The following is a 27,551-nucleotide window of genomic DNA, read 5'->3' as shown; positions in this document are numbered from 1 at the left end:
AGATCAGGGAATTGCTCAAGGATTTCATAGTCATGGAACAACATTATCTTTAATGTCTTGCACTCCTCCGGGACATGTAATGATAATCTGTCATTTTATGAGATTTGGGTAACAAAAACAAACACAAAAATAAGCGGTATAAAAGTAATATTTACTGAAATAAAACAAAACAAACGAAATCAAAAACAGGTATAGTGCACATACCAGGAAAGGCCTTGAGGCCGTCCTTCGGACCCTCCTGCACTGAACCTGGAACTGTTTCCTAACTGGAACATTTTTGCCTTTTGCATAGAATGCAAACTTTGTGACTAGAAATTTCTGGCCATCTTAGTAGGAATTAGCTTCAAAGCAGGTATGCTGTATGGCAGGTCTGAGGCAGATGACTTGAATAGGTGTGTACACTGAGAACCCTTGGGAGGTATGAGAGATCTGAGAACTATACAATCTCTTCTCTGAGGGCTGCAAGCAACTGAGAGATCAGATGAACAGGACCTCTTAGCTGAGACCTGTTTGGAGGAGCCCTAGGAAGGCCAGGCTGAGCGAGATCTTTAGGGTTGTAGTCAGTTAGCATCCAGCTTTGGTGCTTGGCTGGAAACAAGCAATAAAGGGATGGATTTTATCTCATAACAGAGAGGTACGTTAGACAGAAAGGACCTATGGCAAAAGTTAAGAGACCATAATATTTATGAAGCGAAATTCATATGTATTTTCTGGCTATATATGGAGGAAATTAAACAATGAACACAGCTCCGTGTTTTAGTTTCCAATATAATGTGCAAGATTTGATTTCTGTTTTCTTCTTTCTATATATCTGTCCTACATTAAAAAATGGCAAAGTTTCCTTTTAAGACAGTTTATTTTATTTTACTTTATTTTTTTGAAAACTGAGGTAAGAAAAATCACATGAAATAAAATTCATTATTTATGTCATTTTAATACAGTTTAGACACTTTGGATAAATTCACAATGTTGCACCATCACCAGTGACAAGACATCCATCATTTCAAAACATACCCAGGAACCAGGATCTTGTCATTACTTACTCTTCTTCCCAGACCCTGGAGACAACTATAAGCTTCATATTATATATATATTATATATTTATATAAATATATTTTAATTGCTTCTCGGCCTTTTGGCTGAGATCAAGTGTATAAATATATTTTATTATATAATAAATATATATTTAACATGTATATACAAATACTATATATTTATTATATAACACATATACCTATATATGTATATATTATATAAATTTTATAAATGTTATATAACACAAATATTTATGCAATATATATTTATATATAATATAACATATAATATAAATAACATATGTTACATATTAAACATAATTTTGAAATATTATGCATTTATTTTTTAAAGCTAGAGATACATGAGGAGAATGAAGGAGAGGTCACCTGTTTATAAAAAGCTTGTCAAGGTCAAATCTCTTGGGATACTCAACCAAAATAAAGAGTAATGAGGATGCTCATCTTTCTGTCCATTGTCTATGACTTGAAATAAGAACCTGAATTGGAATTTCTCAAGAGTCTACTCAGTTTGAAGCTTACAGAAGTGTCAGGCAGTCTTGAATGGCACTTGAACAGAATCGTGGCTTTGTACTGTTAAAGCTTTGCATCTGATGGGAGTTCTGTCCTCAGAGCTAAGGCTTCCTGTAATAGCCAGTGATAACCCCACTGTGTTTTTTCCCTTTCGTTTGTCTTCAGGGCTGTGAAGTAGTGACCATTCCCTGTGCCGTTTCCCTTGTGGAGAGCTGGTCATATGCAGAAGAGGCAACTGAGGACCCTGGAGGTAAGTTAAAAACACAACTTGAAAAGGAAAGAATAAGTCCCTTTTATTTCCCAACCATATATGTGTGTGAACAACTTCCAATCAGAGTACATTTTATTCTGGCTGGAAGATTTAAAAGGCTCTTTAAAAACTAACAGACTTTTAAACAGCTCAATAGTGACATGCACTTGTCATTCCAGTACTGGGGAGGCTAAGATAGGAGGATTCTGAGTTCAAAGCCCATATGAGTAATTTAGATTCTGTCTCATAAATAACAAGTTGAAATGAATTGAGAAATAGTTTTTTGGGCACTTATTTTTTTGTTTTTGAAAACTCGCTTAAAACATGCATGACTTGTCTATTTATGATTAAGTTGCTAGGAAAGTTATATATTTTCTGTTCTGAGGGAAAAACATCTTTTGGGTGAAATTTTACTTTTCAACCAGTCAAATGTTTGTTTGGCAGGAGGAAGAGCCAGTGATGTCTTGTGACTGAGCTCTGCTTTCTAATCTGGAATGTCAAGGCCAGGAAACTCTGTCACTTGTGTACTCCAAGTGTTCTGAGAATTTTTATTCCATTTTCTATTTTAACTCCTTTGTCATGAGCTCCAACAACACACTAACTATTCATTCCCAATGACTAGGATAGGAGCCCTGGCCAAGGCTCAAATATCGCATGCTTTATTGCTGTCTATGACACTGGCTTATTGCCATTTGCTTCACGGTAGGCTCTCAGCTGTTCTTACCACTCTCCTTGTTTTGGCTTCTGAGGAGTCCTTAGCGACAATGGGGAACGTCGCACTTTGAAGCACACATGAACTGAGCTCTTGTTCCTCAGAGTCTTCTGACTAGGGGTTGGGGATAGTTCCTAAGGCAGACAGTAGTTAATGCAAAAAACATACAGGTCCTGCTATTGGCACACAGGGATATATATGTGCAGGGCATCAGGATAGTTTGTATTTTGAAGATCAACAAAATTAAAAGAAAGAAACAAACCAAGCAAGGAAGGAAGAAAATTGTCACAATTTGCTAGATGATCCCTTCCTAAGTGCCTCATGCAAGCACACTTTAGGTTTGCTCCAAAAGACATTTGGATATACTACCCCATTTTGCAACTTCAGCAGACACAACCGAATCTGTGACAGAGGAGAAAGGACTTAAAAGTTTTGTGTATAAGGAGAGAGAAGGGTTTGCAAAGGACAGAAAGCGGTTGCGGCAGGGAACCCCTATCTCTGTTCTGCAGACCTCATCCCAACGAATCCAGCTGCACCCCGCCCGCAAAGACCTTTGGGGCTTCTGATAGGGAGTCCAGATACAAGGCCTGTGCTCATGAGTGGCTCTCCTCATTACCAGGTGTCATTCTGGCGGTGCTTGATGTGTGCAAGCTGGTTGGAGTTTCAAAGTTTAGGATCACTCCTGAAGTGTTGACAAAACTGACAAAGGTAAGCTAAGGGAAGGGCTGACACACGAGGCAAGTATGCCCTGGGGAGGAAACGGAGGTCATCAGAGGCTTACACCTGGTGTGTTTTCCTTTAGTTATTCACCTGTCCCTCCAGGAGGCCACCAAAAAGGCTTTATCTGTCCGGGGCCAGACCCAGGGTCCCAACTGGGACAACCGGTATTCCTGGTTACTTCCCTTCAGCACCTGGGGCCTGTGGTGTATAGCCAAAGAAGCAGGAGTGGCTGGGGTTAGAGCCTAAAGGGAAAGGACAGTGAAGGGCGCTGCCTGCTTGCAGGGCTTGTAGGACAGAAGGCGGCCTGCGTTCGATCACTGGGCTGCGCGGGGCTGCACTGTGATCTCTGAGCCCGGTTTCCTGAGCTTTGATTCCACGGCTTTGAGAGAAGGCCCTCTCTATAGTTCGGAGAAAGAAAACATTCTGCGCCGCAGGCAGGCCGGACATGACTTGTATTTATTTAGCTACCTGCATTCCGAAGTGTGGCTGGGGGGTAGGAGGCTCCTTTTTTTCCGCGCCAGCTCCCGCTGAGCTTTGCTTAGGGACTGTCGGGCGATCTGGTAGCCAGAGAGAAGAGCTTCCTCCTAGAACCTGCCAATCGACTTTGTGCAAAATGTCTCTGTAGAATCCCCTCGGGTTCCACACACCGCCCCCCTTTCTACTGTGCGGCCACTTCTGGGTTTCTCCTGCGGTAGCCCAGCCAAAGCAAAGGGCAGGTTGTTTGCGCCTCCTGGGAGGGCGGCGGGAGCGCGGCAGGCGCGGACCTGGATGTCCAGCGGGGATGGGCGGTCCCGGCGCTCGCGAGCTCCGCCCCCGGCTCCCTATAAGCGGCTGCCCGGACCGCCGCGAGGGCGGCGGCAGCGGCGGCGGCGGCGGCGGCGGCAGCGAGAGCAAGCTCAGGGTCTCCTGCGGCCGGTGGATCCTCCAACCCGCTCCCATAAGGCTTTGGCTTTCCAACTTCAGCTACAGTGTTAGCTAAGTTTGGAAAGGAGACATAAAGAAGACCCCGGTGACAGCTTTGCTGTTTGTTCTTTGCCTCAGTTGTCCTTTGGGGTCTTTCTAGTTGCCTAGTGGTGCTATCTTCCGTTCCTCACACTCCCGTGAACAAGCCTCCGAGCAAGAGCAGCTAACTCTACCAACGTCCGAACAAACAAGGGGAGAGCGCCTGGTGTCATGACCAAGGCAAGAGATCAGACCCATCAGGAAGGATGCTGTGGTGAGTTGAGTAATCGAATGTTTTCAAGTGGTGCAGTGAATGCAGGTGGGGACGGGGAGATGTAGTTCCATGAGGGTTGACTTCGGTTTTGATGGAGGTTCAAGAAGAATGTAAACTCAAAGTCTGAGTAAAAGAGCTTACGTATAGGCAGGGATAGAGTAACCTGGGTAGGGTGAAATTCCCTTGCATTAAAAAGCAAACCCCACCGAAGTTAAGGAATGTTGAAACAAGAATTTCTTCACTGCATGAAGTTGGGGCGGTTATTGACCAAGAGGCAACGCTGAATCTGAGTGGATGGTTTTAAGTAAACTGAGTGCATCAGTCTGTAAGTGACCTGATTAAAAATCACTCATAATTACGACCAAAAGCAAATTCTAATCTGAGTACATTGAGGTGTTTATACACATTTTTAACTTGTTCTCTGTGCCTTTATAGGATCCTTAGCAAACTACCTGACCTCAGCAAAATTTCTCCTCTACCTTGGCCACTCTCTCTCCACTTGGGTAAGTGAGAATGCACACAGTTCTTGAGACATCTGTTGCACAAGCTGTTGTTTACCTTCATTGGAGACAGTTGTGTTAGAGAACTTGCAGTTTTGTCATTCCGTTAAATAAATAAATCGTTCTAAAACACATTTTTCAACAAAAATATTGTTTTCTTCAAAGATGTTTCCCATGAGTGTTAGTAAATTTTACTTAATAGTGAAATTCTAAAGCTTTACATAGACTGACAACTGTTTGAAACCAGATCCAGGAAGACAGGAAAACTTGCATAATTACTTCCGGTTGGTAAATTTTAATTGGGCCTCCTACTGAACTGGAAGGGTATCTCATGGGCCCTCTTGGGTTAACGTCTGGTACCAGCATGAAGCATTATGGAAACAGAGTAGAAGGGTAGACTGGCGAATACTGGCATACTAGGATTACAGTCATATTGTAAGATGAGTTTAAGTACACCTAATCAAAGATCAAACATCTAAACGATAACAGTTTCTAATCTTCAAAGTTGTTATCTGTGGCTACTTAATTTGTGGGCAGTGTGAGCTGTGTTAAAAGCCACCACCCAATGAAAATTAGCTATGACTTCACAATTCTCCCTTTGGCTTCCTACGTGGCTTTGGAAGAATCTCAGTCATTCTGCTGGCCTGGGATCCTCTATCAATTCCTCGAGATACTCAGCATGCTGGCTGTGCTCAATGGATAATTATTAGAAACGGTCAGGTTAAAGCATCATTCTTAGGGTTTAAAAGCTATAACTTTGAACATATTCTGTGCACTACAAATAAGGAAAAAAGAATTTCTAAAGAAGATTTTGAAGTGCTAACTTCTTTTCAGTGAAATCCCCTATTGATTTATCTATAAGACGTGAATGGAAACCATCATGAGAGAATGTATTCCCTGCGCCCATGGGAAATTATTAAGTTGGGTTGTTGGCTCTCTAAGGAATTAGCAGTCCCAGATAACTTTTTAGAGAAGCAAGCTCCCATCTTTCTGAATGCTTACAAAAGGGGTGATTCTGCAAATAAATGAATAAACCAAGTGGAACTGGCCTGAGTTTGCCCTGGCTGATGGGCGTAAGGCGAAAAAGCGAAGCAAAACAGTGAAGAGTGCTTTATACATCTAAACCTATAGTTTGTTCTCCTAATCTAATTTAATAATAAGGATTAAGAGGACTAGTAATGGAAGAGTGTCTGAAGTCCTCCTAGAGAGCCAGGTGCCTCGCTTCTAAACACTGATTAACTGCAAGGTTCATGTGACCTCTGGGTGATAGGGTGGGTGTCAGACTCCAGAAGCATGACACGAGCTATGTGTGTTCCGGGGCAATTTGCAAATGACTTTTGTCAAGAAAATTTAAAGCAAGTTCCAAAAGGAAAAGGAAAGATGCTTGTTGCAGCCTGGTAGTAAATTAAGTAAATGGGCAGATCCTCAGGAGAAAGAGGGGTGAAAACTAACAATAGCCCTGGAAGCCATATAAGCGTTAGTCGGAGTTTACTCCTCACTGCAAAGGAATGCAAGAAAAGAGTGCTCTAAGGAGGTAATTTTGTTTTATGTCCTTTGTCTCTTATGGGCCACTCTGATATATATATATCATACATATACATATATGTATACATATATGTTTACATATATGTATACATATATGTAAACATATATGTATATGTATGTATATAAAATCTTATTGTATATTATTTAATTATATTTCTATTTAATTATAATTTATAAATAAAATATTGTATATACATTTTACAACGCGGCTAAATCACGATTCCTTAGCTATCGGCTATAGGAGCAGTCGGACAGAAGATTCTCTAAAGTTAGGTTTGTGTTGATTTGTATGGTTTTTAATTTCTCACTTCCTGTCTACTAATGGATCAAAACATTTTATGCTACTGTAGGAGTACGAAGTAAAAGAAGTAGATGCTTCTGTTAAGGCGTTTGTCATTTAATTTAGTAATGGACTTTTAACATCAAAAATAGCAATGTAAAGCAATCAAAAAGAGGAGCCAGTTCCTTCTGCTGACATCCGTGTCCTTCGGATTGTTTCCATTTGAGCCCAGGTGCTCTGTATTTCCAAGGGTTTACTTCTCAACTCCTGAAAGCCTCTGCCATCACGTAGAGTGCCACCTGCCAGTCCTTTCTTGTAGCCCTTCTCTTCATAGCATTCGCTACCCTCTGTCCTATGCTCGCTTTGCTTGAGTCTGTACACTGGAACACCAGCAACATGAAAAAACCAGCCTGTGTGTTTTGTATACTGCTGGAGTTTTGATGCCCATAGTAGCGTGGGGCACGCATCAGAAACCATTCTATGGCCATTTATTAAGTAGATTAATTAAGTGGTTACTTGTTCTCAGATCCAGCGTGGGTAGGCAGGCATGTAAACAAATATCAAAGTATAGTGGTATTTTATAGTGATTTTGTTTGGTGGGGAGGGCAGAAAATGGAAGCATGAAAGGAATGAGTGAGCACTTAGTCCAGTGTTTCTCAACCTGTGGGTCACAAGCCCTTGGAGGGTTGAATAGCCCTTTTAGAGGGGTCACCTGAGACCATCAGAAAACACAGATATTTACATTTTGATTTGTAACAGTAGCAAAATTACAGTTATAAAATAGCAATGAAAATCTTATGTTGGGGTCACTACAACATGAGGAACTGTATTAAAGGTCCACAGCATTAGGTAGGTTGAGAACCGCTTACTCAGTCAATATTAACTTAGATGTTAGCCAGTTCTTGAGATTTTTGTTGAGTCTGTAATTTGTCACTTCTTAAGTTAGGATAACCAGAGAAATTTCAACTTCGTTCTCCAAGCTCTAAGTCTTGTGACCTTTTTGAACTATAGTTGGGAAGTGTATCATTCTTTGCCCCAAGACTTCTCTACCTCTTCGCTGTTAATATTTGGTGTCTGGAAGTTCTTTTATGCCCTGATAGATGCCAGTAGTATTTACCTACTTCAAGCTCCCTGCAGGCACGGAGGCTGTGTTAACCCAAAGCATCTGTAGACATTATTAGCAAATGATCCATGAAGAATAGAACCATCTCTAGTTGTGATTCGTATGTTTTTCATATTAGCACAAACCAATTTAATTTTTGGATATTTGAGATTGTTACCTTAGTTTTAGTAAAATTCAGTAGTAGTTGGCTTATCAGTATAATAATTTTCTTTCAACGTAGGAAACTTATCATGAGGATTCTGTGAGGTTTTGGGAAGAGCTCAGGGTTGACATGCTTTCACACAGGGTCAAATATGTAACAGGCTAGGTCTGTGAATTTCGTGATGATGTTGATAAGCCATTGTCTTTCCACCTGTTAACCTATGATGTCAAGGCTGGAGCTTACAATGTCTTAAAATGTCTGTTCTGGACTTCTTATACATTAACCTACTTGACTTATTTAAACGTTGGTGTTAAATTTATGCCACACTTTATACCAACTAATTGTAAAATTCATTATGTCCTAGAACTATGTAAACATAATAGCCTTTTTTTTTTTTTCAAAATTTACTGTGTAAAACATTAAAAGGACACATATATTTATTTCAACACCTTTGGTCTTATGGGATCGGACTTTTCCCTTCTGACTGCTCTGCTGTTGATGACTTTGAAATTTACTTGTAAAACAAACAGCAAATTGTTAAAAAAAAAAAAAATGATAGCCGTGTAAACCCATCAGAAGCCACAGGGTCCATTCCTATATTCCTAAATTTAAAAAGCTGGCTTGTATATATAGTATGTAAGGTAAACTAATACCTATAAACTATTAGTAATAAAGCTGGAATGTTTCCCATTGTGCTGGAATGAAGTTTTAACATTAGGCAAGTATTCAATCCATAACTATTGACATGAAATGTCATGTGATATAGCCAGGAAGCACCCATTTGATAAGGAAACAACTTCTTGAGTACAGTGGGCTACAAACGAAACACATTCCAACCGAACATCTTCCTTTTGTTTCAGGGGGATCGGATGTGGCACTTCGCAGTGTCTGTGTTTCTGGTGGAACTCTATGGAAACAGCCTCTTGTTGACAGCGGTCTATGGGCTGGTGGTGGCAGGCTCTGTTCTGGTCCTGGGAGCCATCATTGGTGACTGGGTGGATAAGAATGCCAGACTTAAAGGTGAGTGCTCTGCCATAACTAAGCCTGTAGTCTCTGGACCAGCCTGCCCTTCCTCTGGAATGGAGGGAATATCATAGACTAAGAGAGAAATCAGTGTGACTGACTGATTCAGAGAAAGCACTAACACAGCACAACTGAAGGATAGGGGTTGGTGGCCACACCTGGATTCCAGGTCCGGAGGCTCCTGCACTAGCTGGGGTGTCAGGACACTGACCTAATAGATTTTCTTCCTTTTGGCAGTTTGTCAGTGTCAAACGTTAACAATTAACCCTGTAATCAATTTTTCTGGGAATCATGTTAAACATTAAAAGTGTGCTTAGCGCTGGCTTCCCTGTAACTATGAATTATACTGGAGGCCTTTCTAGTGTGATGTTCTTGGAAACGGCTTGAACATCTGTCCTCTGGATTACTGTGCCGCATATAAAGGGATGTGTAATATAAGTGAAAACTAAATATTGATACAAGGGAGAGTAACTATGTCTAGACTCCAGACAGCTGAATTATAATTTTTAGGGAAAAAGAAGAAATTATGATGTATTATGCATTTGTTGTACATGTATGATGAATTAACATTTATTTTAGGATATCAAGATATAATGTTTTATATACAAGAGACTGAAAATAAGTAAGCAATTTAGTTATCTAGAATATGAGAGAAATGTGGATAATTATTTGGAGCTTTGTTAACAGTGCAAAGGGCTGGCCATGCCTGTCTGAAGACAGACATTGTTATAACTAGTTGTGTTCAGTTCAATATAACTGCTTCTAAATAGTCAGCTGGATTATCAAGTTCTAGGATTTGATGTTACTACTATAAAGATTCATATGAAGATTTTCCTGTTTTGAGAATGAGTAGATTAAAACACATATAGAAAAAATTTCTGTATGCTGGAGAAAACCAAATTATTTTTATCATACACAGAAATATTACCCTCAGGATTATTTAGCCATAAATTTGTTGAGCATTGTAATTATGTGTTAGGAAAGTGCTGAGCTGGGTGAAGAAGAGGAGCATGGAAAGATAGGGGTCTCTTATGTCTGTGGTATAATCTACTCGTCACTCTTCATGCGAAATCCCTGATGCTGCTGGAATAAAGTCACCATTTCTTCCTCTGTGCTCTTTGAGACTTTGCTACCTTGGTTATTGTACTGATATGGCTGTAGTTACCTGCCCACATCGCCCTCCTTCTGGTGTGTTGGCAGTTGGTCTCTAATCCCTTGCTATGAAGGAATGCATGCACAGATGCATGAATAAGTGACTTCTATGTTGGGTTTTGTTTCAGACTGCCTTCTGAGAGCAGCTTTTTTTGCTTAAGCCTTTGATATGATCTTCCAAGCCAGGATAAGTGTTACTGTCCTGGATGACAAGATCTGTAATTATAGCTTATGCATTTCAGACTGGCTTTCATGAATATTTTATTTGAGTTATCATTATGATTCCATAAAGGAAGGAAGGTGGATGTTATCATCCACACTTGCTAGACATAAGCACAAGAAACATTAAGTATTCTGTCCTAGATCATCGACCTAGTGAATGGGTGGTGTAACAACTATTGGGTTTCTATCTAGATTTATTCTAACACTTGGTCTGCATGAAGGAGTGTCTGTAACAGGACTTGCAATTTGTTTGATGGAAGGTGTAGCTTAGAATTTTATAGCAATGATGAATAAAATATCTATCAGAAGAAAGTTGCTATTTATGGATTTTTGGCAAATGTTTGTGTATTTTCTGTTTGTCAAGACCATTTTATTAGATTAAGCTTGCCATGTAAGCGAGAGGTTACGGATTCCATAACTTCTCCCTTCACCTCTTTTGTAACCTCCTCTGTGTCTTTATTTTAGCCTAAACAGCAAAGATTTAAAAGATGGGTCTTCTCCGGGGGATAGTTCTATCTGGGGCAGCAAACTTTCTAGTAAATATGTTAGATGAAAATGCAGTTATCATGAAAGACTTCAGCTAGTAGGAGAAAGTCCTGCGAATGTTCTGTTGTTTGCAGATTTCACAGGTCTATGTACAGAAAGTAACTGCGGCAGAATTCACTGCTGGAAGGTTATCTTTGTCTGGTAATCATGCATATACATCGGTGTGGTTCAACAACTGTGCAGATGAAAGCAGCCTGCTCAAGACATGCTGGTGCAGTGAACCTTGTGCTTTTTTGTTCTGTACAGTGGCCCAGACGTCACTGGTGGTTCAGAATGTGTCCGTCATCCTCTGCGGAATCATCCTGATGATGGTCTTCCTACATAAGAATGAGCTTCTGACCATGTACCATGGATGGGTCCTTGTAAGTTCTCTATAGGCTTCTTGCTTTGTTTGTGTGTTCTCAGGGTCCTGGGGATAGAACTCAGGATCTCATAAGTGCTAAGCATACACTCCACCACAGAGATGTGCCTCAGCTCCTCCAGGATTCTAGGTCACAGAGAATGAATATGTAACAGCAGTGAAAATGTAAACCCTTTATGGTTCAGGAGTACGCCTTTTGGTTTTACTACTGTAACCTTTTAATATCGATCTCTATATTCATAGGTCGCTTTGATTCTCTGATGTAATTTAAACAAGTATTTGTGGGATAAATGTTTTTTTGTTTGGTTGGTTGGTTTGGTTTGGTTTTTGGTTTTTTGAGACAGGGTATCTCTGTGTAGCCCTGGCTGTCCTGAAACTCACTCTGTAGATCAGGCTGACCTTGAACTCAGAAATCCGCCTGCCTCTACCTCCCAAGTGCTGGGATTGAAGGCTTGGGATAAAAGTTAAAAACCACCATTATATCCCTCCTTTCGGTGAACTGTCACATGTTTTTTGTTTTGTTTTGTATTAACTACAGATGATGCAAATATGAACAGTGTCATGCTCTATAATGTCTGTTCCATGTGTAGAAAGTAAAGTGACTTCTTATGAATGAGATGAAAATAAAAAGTGAACTGACATTAACTCAGGGTTTTTGTTGTTGTTGTTGTGTTTTGTTTTATTTTGCTTTTTTGTTTTTTTGTTTTTTTTGCTTTCATTCCTTAGACTGTCTGCTACATCCTGATCATCACTATTGCAAACATTGCAAATTTGGCCAGTACTGCCACTGCAATTACAATCCAAAGGGACTGGATTGTCGTTGTGGCGGGAGAAAACAGGAGCAGATTAGCAGGTAACTTGGATTTCCTTTTCAACTAAGTGCGTGTGTGGTGATAAGTAGACACAGGAGGCTTTTCACTCTTGGTCACCTGGGAAGGCTTTAATCCATGGAAAGCGCAGTGTATTGTATTCCTCGGCTCTAGTTGTCAGACACTGCAGTGATTTCTCTGTTACCAAGTTAATGTTAGTGTACCTGCTCTGTTAGTGTATCATGCTCTGCAACTCTAGCAAATAGAACATCTCATTTGAACTTTTCCTTTTTTTCTTTTAAAATTATGCTGTTTCTGAGTTTCCCTTGCGATGGTGATAATCTGACATGGTATTTTACCCTCTAACTATGGGCATTATTACATGTACTTTAAGGATTGTACCATTGGTATTTTTTTTTCTTTTTTATACCTATGAATAACACAATTGTAGCAGGGATTCTAGAAGTTATTTTCCATTTCAAAAAAAATATTTGAACAGTAGTTATCTCACGTCCTACACAATGTAAGGCTTTTGAAATATGTTTTCAAATGGAAGCTAGAATGTGTTTTTAAACAGTCTTAGTTTGTTGGAAACACAGACAAGTGGCTCAAGAGAGAGCAAAGAGTGCTTATAAGACAACAGGCATCAGTACTTCTAAGGCTCCAAATGCCCTCACTTTCTTGATATTCTCCTTCTCCATCTCCATTCTCCTTCTCCACAGAGCACATACATAGGCTTGAGCTGGATTGATCATTACACAGGGTGAAGGAGGAGGCCTACCAGAGCTACAGATCAGCTGAACTGACTCTGCTGGCCATTAAGATAATGAGTATCACAAACACATTACCCAACAACCCTGCCAGACAAGAAAACCATTCTTGATGACTAAAGTGACTTACTCCAGGATGCCAAAGGAAAGATTATGTGCTGGGGTTAGCAACCAGCTCTGTTTGACTAGACTAAAAAAGATAGGAAGGAAGGAGTGATTTAAAGAGAACAAAGTCTATGGGGAGGCCTGGAACTGGCTTGTCCAACCTGCCTGCATACGTCCTCCGATAGCTAGGAATGTGGCCCCATATATTTATAGGTGACTGACAATGTCATGCTTAGCCCTGATCTAGAACAAAAGGATTTTGCCTGAATCATCACTTCCTGGTTGCAGTATTACAACCTGGAGAAATACCCTTGGGCTTTGGGGTTTGTGTATGAGGTGAGAGCAGTGCAGTGAATGTGCCCTGCAGGGAATTCTTCTTGCTCCTTCTCATTGTTCATTTACAAATAATAATAATAATAATAATAATAATAATAATAATAATTCCACATCTCTTTTTTTTGTCATGTTGAAAGAGAAGATAAGGCTTCATCGTTTTTTTGTTAATGTTCTCTTTGTAACATTATGCTTTAAAATTCAGAGGATAGCAAAGAGTTTGTTTTGAAAATAGGTCACAAATATATTTTCTAACATGTTTGAAGGAAAAAGTTGGTTTCTAGACTATCTTCTTTCACTTATCTGAATTTATTAACTGTACTCATTTTGACCCTGTAAAGTCTATTAAATTAAAAAGGTTGTTTTAGGGAGCTGGAGATATGGCTTGGTGCATAATAGCATCCATTCCTCCTTTCGAGACAAGAGCTCTGTTCTCAGGGAAGCATCAGACAGTTGCCAAGCTCCAGCTGCAGATGATCTGATACCTTGGGCTCTGTGGGCACATGACTTTATGTGCACATACCTGCACAATATACATAATTAAAAAGTAATTAAAAGAAATGTTTTTAAAATGTTGTTTTACTCCTTCAGATAATACAAACAACATTACTATGTGAATCTATGAAAAGATGTTTTAGAACAACAAAATATGACTGACCAGTCAATTCTCAGCTTAACCTCTCTTTACTGTGAATTACTGCATGGTAGACAAGTCTAGAACAGGCAGCCTGTTTCCTTCCCTGTGGATCTTCTCCAGTTTAAGAAGGGAAATGGAATATCTGCTTTCATCTTCTGTTGGCCAAGTCTTAAGGCTAAAGTGCAGTTACTAGGGCAGCGAAGGGAACCTGCACGCTTTCTTTCCTGATACTTAACCACAGCAGGTATTAACTAAAAACCATGTTTCAAAACAGGATGCAGAGACTTCTTTAGTTTAGTGGGTCAGCAGATGTCTAACCATGGATTTTGGGTGTCATTTCTGCTATAAGCAGAATTTTAAAAGTTAGGAAAAAGAAGAGAGAAGAATAAAAGTAGTCCGTGGGGGGAACTCCAGCTGTTGTGTTGGCTTCTGGTGAGGATGTTAGAAAACCAGGTAGGAGACTGAGCTGTAAAGCTCTCTCTCTCTCTCTCTCTCTCTCTCTCTCTCTCTCTCTCTGTGTGTGTGTGTGTGTGTGTGTATGTGTGCGTGTGCATGTGCATGTGTGTGCGTGTGAGTGAGTGTGTGTGTGTGTGTATGTGCATGCGTGTGTGTGTGTGTGTGTGTGTGTGTGTGTGTGTGTGTGTGTGTAGGTGACTGATCATAGAGAGTAAGATTATGAGTTGGTTGTTGGATGCTCGCTCCTCTTTCTTTATCCCAATATTCATTGATTCCGGAGAGCTTTCAAATTGGAAGCTGTGTCATTAAGGGATATAACAGGAGAAAACAGTCAGGTAGAGAGCTCCAGAAAAGGCATAGTTTTTCACATGTGTGCTCTTTTTTCACTACTCTATAAACTAAAATATTTTTCAGGTACTTGGTTTATTATTTTAAGATATCCTCTTTTACATGCAGTCTGTATAAACTCCTTTCTCCAGGCTTTCCAGCCCATCTGTTGCTTCTTTTCTTTTCTTTTCTTTGTGGGACAACCTTTAGTTATCAGTTTCTTAGGGCTTCTTTCTAATTGTTCTGAAGAAAAATCCAGTGGTTTGTTTTGATCAAGCATGGCACATAAATTTTTTGTCTGAACCCTACTGGTTAGAAGCTGGTTTCATATTTTAGGGCTCCTATTTACTCAGCAAATCCCTTTTGAAAAGACATAGTCTTCTGATTGGTATTATGTACTTATTACGGTGAAAGAAATTATTTCGTGCCATGTTCTCTACCCTAGCCTATAGCCAAAACAGCCAAATCAGAGCCAGGAGAACACTCATTTGAGTGTTCGTATGAGAGTAAATACAAGTTCCCAAGCAGCACATGTTTAAACACTCAGAAGGCTGATTCCATTCTAGGCTGTTACCAATAAAGTGAACAGGACTTCAGAACTACTGCGCCTAATTCATTCTTCTCCAAAGACAGAAAACCTTTTTGCTTGACACAAAGCATCATTGCCTTCCTAAGTACCACATAAAAGATTAAAAACGGGGGTCTTGGAAGCTCCGTGATCGTTTAGGGAAAGAGAAACAATTAAAACATCTCGTGTTGTTATGATGCTTTAAGATCCAGCCGTTATGACATCAATCATTTGCTTTTCGGATTCAGATCAGTGAGTTACTTGGATCAGTTCCTTGTGTCATGGGACACCTGTTTGTGGGCAGACAGACAGACATTAGGGGAACCTCTGCAAGGACAGTTTGCTGAAGCCGATGGAGGCTGCCTTTGCCTTTCAAGTGAAAGGTGAAGAATATCAAAGTTCTCCCATTATCATATACGCATTGTACACTCATAGGACTAATCAGAAAGCATTTGAAGACTAGAAGGAATGCAGGGAAGAAGAAAGGCAACTTTCCACGAATGTACTCATTAGTCATTGATTCTCCCTTGCCAACCCAGATGATTGTTGAGGACCTACCTTGTTAATCTCACCGGCCTATGTGCTATAGGGCATGACGAAGGAGATAATTTTCCTAGCTGCCCTTCCTTCATCTTTGATACTGTTGCATATTCCCAGGGTCAAACTTTAGAAAGCCTCCTTACTACCAGAAAATCTTCCCGCCTCATAATCTCAGTCTTGGGCATCTGTGTCTTAGCCTCCCATCCTCCCAGCCCAACAGCCCTGCCTGACAGCCTATGGCTTGCAGGTTCTCAGGTCAGTCATGATGGCGTGCTGACTTCCAGGGAATAGCCTTGGCTCCCCTGGCTCCCTCTCCTTTTGTTAGGCTAACTCAGAAACGCCATTTAAATCCAACTTTTCACAGTAGAGCAAGACAGGAGGGAAACCACGTGACTGAACTCTGCGTTCCCTTGCGCAGGAAGTTGATCTTTTCCTTCATTCAGTGATCAAATCTTTTCTCTGCTCCCTACCTTTTCCCTCCTTCCTGAGGGGTTGTGTTGCATTTTCACCTATATCCTGCAGGAACTCTTACACGTTCCTGCTGACTTTGGTCGTAATTTACTTTTTACTCCTTGCACTTTGCTAGGAGGCAGCAAAGCACCCTGGAAGGACACCTGCTGAAAGATAAGAAAGTAGTGTTTCCTGGAGTTGGCACCAAGCTCTGAAACCAACTCTCTTCAGGCATTTGCCCCGCCTGCTCCACTGTCTTTGAGGTTCACAGTAGTTTTCACTGGGCCATTGAGAGTCCTTCTTAGTGCTCATCTTTCTTGCTTTCACCAGTTCTTAGCACTGGTGATTTTGTTGCACTTTGAAGCACTGTCCCCGTTTGGTTTCCAGGACACTATACTTTTGTTTTTATTGTCTTGCTAGTTTCTATTGGCTGATATGTTTATAAAAAAAGAGGAGGAATATGTTCTATGGAGGTGTGGTGAAGTATGGGGGAAGGAGCAAGGGGATGCCTCTGCTGGTCTATGCTGAGGCATCCCTTGTCCCTGAGGGTCCAGCCACACAAAGGTATAATATAGAATAGAGGTTATTCAGGGCATGGGGAGGGGAGTTAAGAGAGTAGTAGAGGCGGGGGGGGGGAGGAAGAAGAAGAAGGAGGAGGAGGACGATGACGATGAGAGGAGAGGAGTAGAGGCTGGCCATGAGAATAGATGAGAATACGAGGAGGGGGGAGGGAATGGGGAAAGAGGAAAGGGAAGCAGAGAAAGAGCAAGAGAGCAAGGAGGGGCCAAGCAGCCCCTTTTATGGTGGGTCAGGCCTGCCTGGTAACTACGGGGCTGAGCTTATCTGGCTGTTGCCAGGTGACTGTGGGGCAGAGCTTAGAAAGCGAACACTAAACATTGGGATTCCCAACACTTCAGCCCCTGTGTGCTCTCTACATATGCTCTCCTGAGATTCCATTTAATGTCATTGTTTTGAAAACTGGCAAACATCCAAAATTGGCTCTTACCTCTTTCCAAATCTTCAGTCTTATTTATTTATTTATTTATTTATTTATTTATTTATTTATTTTATTTTATTTTATTTTTTTTTATTTAACCATTGGTCACAACTGCCAAAACCAATATTTCCAAAATCAAATTCGAGTTCTCTTAGACTAAATTTGAGTATTCTGAAGTCACCTATTTCTCAGTAAATAGTTACTCAAGAACAATGGAAAGAACTAGCATCTTGTAAAGCCATCCGTGACTCCTCAGTCTCTCTTCGTCAGACTCTATAGCCAAGTCACCCTAATTCTTCCTTTAAAGCAGTGGTTCTCAGCCTATGGGTCCTAACCCGTTTGTGAGGATCAGATACCCTGCATAATTACATTATGATTCATAAGAATAGCAAAATGATTATGAAGTAGTGGTGAAATAATTTTATGGTTGGGGTCACTACAACGTGAGGAACTGTATTAAAGGGTCATAGCATTAGGCAGGTCAAGAGCCACTGCTTTAAAGAAGCATTGTATTTGTTTTGCCACCGTTTACATGTTAGATGTATTTGTATGCCTCTTTATGAACATATTTCTCTCTATATATGTTATATACAAGTATATCATATTATATATTGCTTAGTGACTTTTCCTAGAGAAATGTTAACTTCATGAAAACAGGGGAAGACAGATTTTTTTTTTCTTCACAGCAAATGGTTTGGCCAGAGGGTGCCTTCAGGGGCAAGCCTCTCAGGAGTCTGCGCTGTTTGTTTAGATTTATAGCATATAAACATAGGTTGGAATTCTCACTTACCTGCCTCTTGCACTTACCTCTGTAGACATGAATGCTACCATTAGAAGGATTGACCAGCTAACCAACATCCTGGCCCCCATGGCTGTCGGCCAGATTATGACATTTGGTTCCCCCGTCATTGGCTGTGGTTTCATTTCCGGTTGGAATTTGGTGTCTATGTGTGTGGAGTACTTCTTGCTCTGGAAGGTTTACCAGAAGACCCCTGCTCTGGCTGTAAAAGCTGCTCTCAAGGTAGAGGAGTCGGAGCTGAAGCAGCTGACCTCACCTAAAGGTAAGTACGACCACCAGCTCTGTGCTCTAAGCCTACTCTCAGAGCTTGAGCGTTTCTGGGAAGACCGAATTCTAGTCCAGGCTGTGTTTCCAGGGAAAGCCTAGATGAATTGGAATATCATGTTTTGAGATGCTGGAGAGAACTGTGGGTTGGATATAAAAAGCCTTGGGGTTAGGCCCCTAGCCGTTTTTTCTTGACGTAAGCAGTGGGCACAGAGAAACAACAGGTTGAGGATGCCTGGGAAAATGATCCATAGACATGGGACGACGAGAGAGTGAAAACTCCTTAATATTTTCTGAGGGGAGTAAACTGTGGGAGGCCATTTGGAAACTGTGGGAGGCAGAAAGAGAGGCAAGGTTTTTCCAGGGGAGGGGAGGCTGGTTTTCTGGTAAATGAAATCTTAATGAGGGCTCAAAAAAAAGATAACTTTTTCTCCCCACATAATTTTTATGCTTTATTTCATGAGTGTTGCTGCAATTTACTTCAGTGAGAGTATAGTATCTAAAAGAAAGACAGGTTTAAAAAGAGACCCAACATTATTTTTAAAGCAAAACTGGTATTTGAGAGTATTTCCATGGGTGTAATTCATAAATTACCCATAAAAGAAAAATACATTATAATGTAGTAGTCAAGGAGATCCATATAGGAGGGGAAATTGGAAAATCAAAAGTAATTGGCTTTTACTCCTCATGTTCTTTCTCTAAAGTAATGATGTGTTTTATTAACAGATACTGAGCCAAAACCTTTGGAGGGAACTCATCTAATGAGTGAGAAAGACTCCAACATCCGTGAACTTGAATGTGAACAAGAGCCCACCTGTGCCTCCCAGATTACGGAGCCCTTCCGCACTTTCCGAGATGGATGGGTCTCCTACTATAATCAGCCAGTATTTCTGGCTGGCATGGGCCTGGCTTTCCTCTACATGACAGTACTGGGCTTTGACTGTATCACCACAGGGTACGCCTACACTCAGGGGCTGAGTGGATCCATCCTCAGTATTTTGATGGGAGCATCAGCAATAACTGGAATAATGGGAACTGTGGCCTTCACTTGGCTACGTCGAAAATGTGGCCTTGTTCGGACTGGTCTGTTCTCAGGACTAGCCCAGCTTTCCTGTTTAATCTTGTGTGTGATCTCCGTGTTCATGCCTGGAAGCCCCTTGGACCTATCCGTTTCTCCATTTGAAGATATCCGTTCTAGGTTTGTGCATGTGGAGCCAGTGTCCCCAACTACCAAAATGCCTGAGACCGTCTTTACAACAGAAACGCATATGTCCAACGTGTCTAGTGTCCATGAGATTAGTACTAAATCTGTTCCCATAATCTCCGTCAGCCTGCTGTTTGCAGGAGTCATTGCTGCTAGAATCGGTAAGAACTCTCCTTCTGCATACTGAAAAATTACAAACATCATTTTAGAAACCTAGTGTAAAGAATTCAACAATAAATCATCTGAAATACTTTACAGATGTTAATTAAGGCAAAACCCATCGTTTACATATAGAATTTACTCTCTAAACATGAAATTTCACTTAATAGTTTAAACTGTATGTTTGCATGTATTTGTTTGTGTGTGCGTGTATGTATATAAAGTGTTTAGGGTTTTTTTCCCCCTAAATTATGTGTATATGGTGTGTTGGGAGAGAATCCTGGATCTTATGAATGTTAAGTGAGCCCTCTAATTCTGAAGTACAGAAGTGAATGAATATTTTTAAGTCTTTCCCCCTTTCTATGTGTGTCTGTGTGTGTGTTACTGGGGATCAAATCCAGAGCCTTCTGCATGCTAGGGAAGTGCCTTAAATTGTTACTCTTCTAAAGACAGAGTGGTTGTAAGAAACATCGTTCAACAGTCTTCTGTAGGTGGATGTATTTACTATGTACTTTGACTCACAGAAGAGTTTTTAAACTTCTTTCAGGAAGCATTATGTAAAGGCATCTTAGAGAGCAGAATTTAAGTAATCATTAATGGAACCCTGGTGAATGGCCTCTGAGTTCATTCATTTCTTGAAATGAAGCCATATTTATCTTGTGATACAGAGCAATTCATGAAATTATCAGAGACATTAATACTCAGTCAAGACAGCTTTATTGGGAGCCCTGGGATACTCAAGCAGCAATATAACGATGGTTTAAAGTTTCTGTGCTCTTTAGCTGTGGCAGCCCGTTGGGTCACTTTAAACTTTGGAAGTGCTAGAATCTACAAGCTCTGCATGCTTGATGCTTTTTTAGTCTGAGTAATGACAGAAAAACAAGACTGAGAAGGTGCGACTCAGCTTTATTGTATCTTGTGGCTGGGAAAATCATTTCTTGAAGGCATTAGTGTATACTACTAAGTTATATAATATACTATATGTTAATAAGTTATATAAGGCAAAATGTGATTAATATGATCTATACATAGGTAATTCAATGGTTGAATGGTTCTCCTTTCAATGTGTTTTGCATATATTAATTCACTTGGATACTGTGAGCTATGTCGCTATACATTAAATTATACATTAAATTTAACCCTCTAAAATATTCTTTACCATACAGGTCTTTGGTCCTTTGATTTGACTGTGACACAGTTGCTGCAAGAAAATGTAATTGAATCTGAAAGAGGCATTATCAATGGTGTGCAGAACTCCATGAACTACCTTCTCGACCTCCTGCATTTCATCATGGTCATCTTGGCCCCAAACCCTGAAGCTTTTGGCTTGCTGGTATTGATTTCAGTCTCCTTTGTGGCAATGGGACATCTTATGTATTTCCGATTCGCCCAGAAGACTTTGGGCAACCAGATTTTTGTTTGTGGTCCTGAAGAAAAAGAAGTTACAGATGAAAATCAACCCAATACATCTGTTGTATAAAATAGTTTAGCTGTGGCCCCTGTTACTCGATTGTGGAGAGCACGTGTGCTTATTTTATACTGCAGAATTCCAATAAATGCCTGCATTTTTCTCTGGCTTTACCACAGCTGTGCCTTAAGGGCTAGGAGCACTAACTAACCTTCACCAGCAAAGATGGTTATTTCTCCTTACATGTAAACATGGGGAAATAGGAAGAGGGAGAGGAAAAGTCTGCGTGTGTACAGGAAGGGTTTAATGGTAAAATGAACTTCCCGTACTCTTACGAGTATATTAAATTTTGAAGAGTGACTGTCTGGTGAGTAAAATTATTCCATAGCAGATATTTATTGTCTCCTGGAATGATAAATCAATTCCCCCTAAAACTCACTCTTGTAAAAGTCTGGCCCACTTCCTTTTTTTTTAAGATCAGTAATATTTTCCTCAGTTACATTATAGGAACAAGTTTTTCTCCATGTATGAAGATCATAGTCAGATAATGAATTTTATCATTAATCCCATTGAATTTAAGGGATTTATTATACATGGAGGATGAAATGCATAACTAGACTTGTCCAAAAGGTTCATGGTATAACTTTTGCATTTTGACTATCAGATAGGGCAAAATATTACAGTAATGTGTGTATGTGGCTCTTTATAAAATGGCTCTCAAAATCTGCAGAAAGAAGAAAAGCTATAGATTTCTAGTGTGGTACAGAAGGACTTCAAGCTTGTTATTAGTGTGATTGTAGAAACTGGAAGCTAAGGGGGAGGACCTCGTGTAACCAGAGTCACTGTCACCAGGGATCACTATCTATCTTGGTATATGAGAGAGCTGACCCCAGACCTGGAATCTTACAGGCAGACAAGCAGCCCACGCTAAGAAAGGACTGCAAACCAACGAGTCTGTAGAGAGCGTTTTACCTTCACTGACTTGGGCCGATGTGTTTGTTATCTCTGTGTTTTTCTAGAGCAAGAATAGTCATAAAAGTTCCCCTCTCAGTATCTCTGAAAAGAATAAAGGAAAAAACTGTTTGTAAATATTTTTTTAAACTGTTCTGCAAGTCTTTTTGTAACATGCAGTACCAACATGGGGCATTGCCTTAACTTTTGATGCACTTTCATGGAGACGGTCATGCATTGCTATGAGCACTTTGTCTTTCAGTTTAATCTTTTCCTTCACCTTTCTACAGTATGACATAATGATCTACTATGTTGTAAAATCTTCATAAAATATTTCTATATAAAATGTTTGTAAAATCTTCATTTTTCTTTACTGAGTTGTGTTCTCCAATTGTTGTTCCTTATTTCAAAATTAGCATATAAAAGTAGTTGATATCATTATGGTCTTTTGAACAAAGTGTGCAGTAGTCAATTTCTCCTCTCTATCTCTGTCAATGCCCCTCCCTATCCTACCCTCCCTGCCACCTGCCAATAACTTCTCCCCTATGTCCTTCTGATCACGTCCTGTCCTTCCTTGCCACCTAACCATACCTTGTCTTTGTAATTTGTAAACTTACTTACTCACATCTGGACTCATATCTGTATCCATGCACATACTGAAGATGAGAATCGGCACGTGAAACAGAACTTGTTTGTCTTTCTGAGTTTGGATCACTTTACTTAAAATTATATTTCCTAGACCCATCTATTTTTCTGAAATTTTCAAATGTTCATTTGTCGTCATAGTGGAAAAAAAGATTCTGTTGTGTCCATGTGGCACATTTTCATTATCGGTTCATCTCTTCATGGGTGCACATGTAGGCTTATTTCCACTAACCTTGCTAGTATTAAGAGAGCAGTGACTAAAATGGATATACAGGAATCTCTGTGGTTGGATATAGAATCCTTGGTTATATGCCCTGGAGTGGTATAGTTGACTCGTGGCATTTCTTTTTCTAATCTTTACAAACTCTTTAGAATTATTTATATAATGGCAATATTAGTTTTCAGGCCTACCAGCAGTGAACGAGGGTTCCTTTTTCCCAGATCCTTGCCAGCATTTGCTCTCATGCATTTTCTTATGATGGCCATTCTCATGAGTGAGGTGGTATCTCAGAGTACTTATAATCATCCCTTCTCTGATGACTGGAGATGTTGAACGAGTTTGAAATTCTTATTAGTTATTTATGATTCTTTTTTTAAAGATTTATTTATTTTATTTATATGAGTACACTGTAACTGTACAACCATTCCATTACAGATGGTTGTGAGCCTCCATGTGGTTGCTGGGAATTGAACTCAGGACCTCTGGAAGAGCAGTCAGTGCTCTTAACCGCTAAACCATCTCTCCAGCCCAAGATTCTTCTTTTGAGGGAGTTATTCATTAGCCCATTTCTTGATCAATACTTTAGGGGAATTTGTGTTTGATTTTTATAGTTCTTTGTAAATTCTGGCATTTGGGCTGTTTGTTCTGCAAGGCATCCATTCCTCTGATGGCTTGTGTAGAAACTTTTAATTTCATGGAGCCCAATCTGCTGATTCTTAGGGCCCAATATGCAAGTTATTTTTGTTATGGGACATCTGGATTGGATAATGTGTGTGTGTGTGTGTGTGTGTGTGTGTGTGTTTTCTCTAAAGGGCTACAGTTTTTAGTTTATGTTGTCCTGGATGAAGCTCAATAAACATGGAGCCCTAGGCACACTTTGTTTTCGAGGCTGTCATATTAAGGTCACAAGTTGTATTTTTCCTTCTGTAAATTGGAGGTAATACTATAAAAGCAACGCTACCTGTCTCAATACTCCCCGGATTAAATTAAACAAGTGAGACCACATGCGGCAGTTGAGGATGGTGATACCATCACAAGGGATTGGGCCTAAGTAGCAGGGGAGACCTTGAGGCACCCTATGAGTAGAGATACGTTCAGGAAACATTCAGTGACGCTTTACTGAAGATGTGGTCTAGGCACCACACTCTGATCAGGCTTGCTGGGTGTAAGTTTAGCAGACACAGTGGATGAAGATCCCCTTTCCCCTAAAACTGTGAGAGTTTCTGGCATCAGCCCTTAGCTACAGACCTGGAGATCTCACAGATAGCAGAGGCTAACTATTAGGCTTGGCCGCAATCTTGTACAGGCCCTCTGCTCCCTCCCAGAGGTCAAGCTGGGGCTAGATATCTGTTCAGAGTGTTTGCAGGTCTGTGACCTTGTGCAATGAATAGAACCTTCTGAGCAGGAAAAGATCCCAGCACTTGATGCAGGCACTTCGCCAAATGCCAGACCCACAGGAGCGGTGCGCATTAGGGAGTTAACAGGACTTTTACAGCAGCTGCCCTTATCGTTGCAGGCTACTGCACTGAGCAGGAAGAGGAGCAAAAGGAGGGGAATGTTTACTGCCTGCAGGTTTAGAATTATGTCAAGGGTAGAATACCAGGAGGGGAAAGAGAGAAACTCAAGATGCTTCAGTGTCAGTGGGCCAATAGCACAGGGAGGTAGAAGTTGGAAAATAGCCTTTTCTTTTGTTTGTAATTAAGGGTTCTAAAAGAATTCCTCACTGGGTTCCTACTTGAAAACACTCATTGCAGCTTGTTTGTTCGTTTGTTTTTCTTGCGTTCTTTTTTTTTTTTTTTTTTTTTTCATTCTCTGCAGGCCCTTTAAGCAGCTTCTCCAACAGACTCCTTGGGTTGTGTATTAAGCAAAGACACCTTCATTTTTTCTTTCCCTTTTATTAATTTTCATTACTTGCATAAAACAATGGGATTTGTTGTGACATTTTCAGGCATATATATATTTGGGTACTACCCACCACTCCATCTCCTCTGTCCCTCCCCTCCCCTCTGACTCTAATGGTCTCTCGTCTACTTGTGTGTCTTCCCTTTTTTGTTCTTCTAGATTCCTAAAACAAGGAGGGAAATGCAATTGTTCCCTTTCTGGTCTGGCTTATTTCACTTAACTTTCAAAGAAATATTCCATTTGTCCCTACCTCTCCTCCACCCCACCCACCAGTAACAAACCTAACAATCTTGATATTTAATGTCCTTTGCCCTTTGTGAGGTAAAGGAAAAAAGAGTGCAGAAAAGAGTTCTGAAGGCACCCACACAAAGGCCTGTGGGTAGGGAATGAGGTATGCTCAGGGTTCAGGACTCAGGCACTGACTACATGACCCCCTTGCCATGTGATGTGGACTTGTGTGGGCCGGACCTGGAACTCTTAAATATTGACAATTAATCTGAAAACACACACAAAAAATTTAAGCCAACTCACCAAACAAACAAAATGCATGTGCTGCCTTTTTCTGAGAGAAAAGAGAGACAGGGAGAGGGAGACAGAGAGAGACAGGGAGAAGGAGAGGGAGAAGGAGAGGGAGAAGGAGAGGGAGAGGGAGAGGGAGAGGGAGAGGGAGAGGGAGAGGGAGAGAGAGAGAGAGAGAGAGAGAGAGAGAGAGAGAGAGAGAGAGAGAGAATTTTCTACTGAGGTGGTTTATTAATAAGTGGATGGCATTTTCATAAAGCTAGTGATTGTGCAACGAGATTTACACAGAAATCAGAGAACCAGGGAAAACTTGGTAAACATTTGTGATGCAAATTTCAAACTAGAAAGTATTTATTACCTATCATATCAATGTTAAGGATTTTGCCATTTCATTTCTTTATTTCATGCTCTGCCTGTATTGTTGGGTTAAACAGTGATGTTTAAAAACAACTTTTAAAGTTTTCCTGAATTGTCATGATAATACATTCCTCTTGGACAAAATAAAAACAAACAAACAAACAAACAAGCAAAACAATCCATGCAGGGTTTGACTGAAAATGCTCACATCCCAACCTATTCTGAATTCTTGGGAATAACCACGGTAAACATTTTGTTTATTCTTATAATTTTTTTGATGAAGTGAAAGAAATGCTTTGTTGTATAACTATAGTTTGTTTGCCAAGTTTTTTTTCTCTGATTGATCTGTGGATATATCCGAAGTTGGAAGAAAGACAAAATGTCAGGTTCACCTTGACTGTTGGTATACTTATCAAGCATTTTAAAGATCTACTACATGAGTAAGTAGGTATACAAATTTCCTAATATATTTTAACATGATTAAGAAATGAACTTAGGGACTAGAGAGGTGATTCGGCAGTAAGGAACACTTACTTGCTGTTCTCACAGAGGACTCTGGTTCACTTCCCAGCCGTCACATCCGTGACAGAGGTCCACCTCAGTCTTCAGGCCTCTGGAAGCACATGCACACATGTGGAACACACACTGACACATGAATAAAAATACATAAAAAATTTAAAAGTAAATAAATTTAGTCTAAGATAGTAGATAAGACTACAAACTAAACTAAAATGTCCAAAGAAAATAAAGAAAAAACCCTGAGTTTCACCTTTTTTCCATAAATTATTCTTACTTCAAACTCTCAGGAACCCCAGCTAAGCATTACAACTTCATCCAGGGCACCTTCTTTCTTTCTTCCCTTTGATCCACCCTTCAGAATAATCCTTGCTATCAGAATATTTCTCTTGTGCAAGATGGTAGCTCAAGAACAGAGTAGAAATGCTTGAGTCTTGTGACAGCACGTACATATTTTACCGGACAGGTATGAACTGTTCATCTTCCCCATACTTTAAAAATTAAAAAGTATTAAATTCTTCTTTGTGGGTAGAGTTGCTCACATTTTCCAGATCTACAAGGGAACATGTATTTTTTTTCTCAAGTGTAGACAAATGGGATTTCAAAACACAGGTGAGTCCTTTTATCTGTGGCCTTGTGAGAGCTGGGGTAGATTTTCTATTTGAACATTTTCCTTATTGAATTTTACTAGATGAAGAGTGCACTGTCATGTTCTTAGAATAACTATATTCATACTATATTAGAGGTTTTCTGTCCTTACGGCATGTATACATGAAATTTTGTAGAACTAATTTTCAAAGCTATGTAAATAACATAGGGCAGGTTGTGGTTTAGGTCAGACTTACAGGTTTTTTCTTTCTTTTTTTTTTTTTTTTTTTTTTTTTTGAGACAGGGTTTCTCTGTGTAGCCTTGGCTGTCCTGGAACTCACTCTGTAGACCAGGCTGGCCTCGAACTCAGAAATCCGCCTGCCTCTGCCTCCCAAGTGCTGGGATTAAAGGCGTGCGCCACCACCGCCCGGCTGGTTTTTTCATATTATATTCTAGAAAGAAAATTTTGCTGTGATAAGTTTAATATTTTATTTAGCATTACATATTTATCAACTGGATGCAAACTTTCTCACTTAATTCTAAGGTATTTGTGCAAAAGGCATTTGGGAGAGTAGAGCAGAAAGAGATACTATTTGAACATCAGTTACTTGTCTGTATCTCATTCATTCAATTCCCACCGTGACTCAGTGAAAAATACATCCTCTAAATT

At 40.2% G+C, this 27,551-nt stretch overlaps 1 protein-coding gene and 1 long non-coding RNA gene across 2 annotated transcripts; one reads left to right on the top strand and one right to left on the bottom strand.

Moving 5' to 3' along the window:
* Positions 1-1,321: 1,321 nt before the first annotated feature.
* LOC116088387 lies at positions 1,322-4,030 on the bottom strand. Its single transcript, XR_004117876.1, has 3 exons — positions 3,716-4,030; positions 2,540-2,661; positions 1,322-1,809 (listed from the first exon to the last, which is right to left on the bottom strand). It is a non-coding gene; the product is annotated as an uncharacterized LOC116088387 (long non-coding RNA).
* Positions 3,142-22,511, top strand: Slc40a1 (solute carrier family 40 member 1). Its single transcript, XM_031367390.1, has 8 exons — positions 3,142-4,463; positions 4,899-4,966; positions 8,914-9,073; positions 11,243-11,358; positions 12,084-12,210; positions 18,165-18,410; positions 19,139-19,777; positions 20,942-22,511. The coding sequence occupies exons 1-8, from the start codon at positions 4,421-4,423 to the stop codon at positions 21,253-21,255; spliced, it is 1,713 nt and encodes a 570-aa protein (XP_031223250.1). The 5' UTR covers positions 3,142-4,420; the 3' UTR covers positions 21,256-22,511.
* The last annotated feature ends 5,040 nt before the right edge of the window (positions 22,512-27,551 follow it).

The sequence above is a fragment of the Mastomys coucha genome, unplaced genomic scaffold, assembly GCF_008632895.1.
Source record: "Mastomys coucha isolate ucsf_1 unplaced genomic scaffold, UCSF_Mcou_1 pScaffold14, whole genome shotgun sequence".
NCBI classification, from domain to species: domain Eukaryota; kingdom Metazoa; phylum Chordata; class Mammalia; order Rodentia; family Muridae; genus Mastomys; species Mastomys coucha.
The sequence above is the reverse complement of the archived record's forward strand: the minus strand, read 5'-3'. Positions and strand labels throughout refer to the sequence as shown.

Bases quoted from the DNA above. Each gene is read 5' to 3' on its own strand.
- Slc40a1 (XM_031367390.1), top strand. From the start codon at position 4,421: ATGACCAAGGCAAGAGATCAGACCCATCAGGAAGGATGCTGTG. The intron at 4,967-8,913 runs GTAAGTGAGAAT...CTTTTGTTTCAG, and splicing joins GCCACTCTCTCTCCACTTGG to GGGGATCGGATGTGGCACTT. The intron at 12,211-18,164 runs GTAACTTGGATT...TTACCTCTGTAG, and splicing joins AAACAGGAGCAGATTAGCAG to ACATGAATGCTACCATTAGA.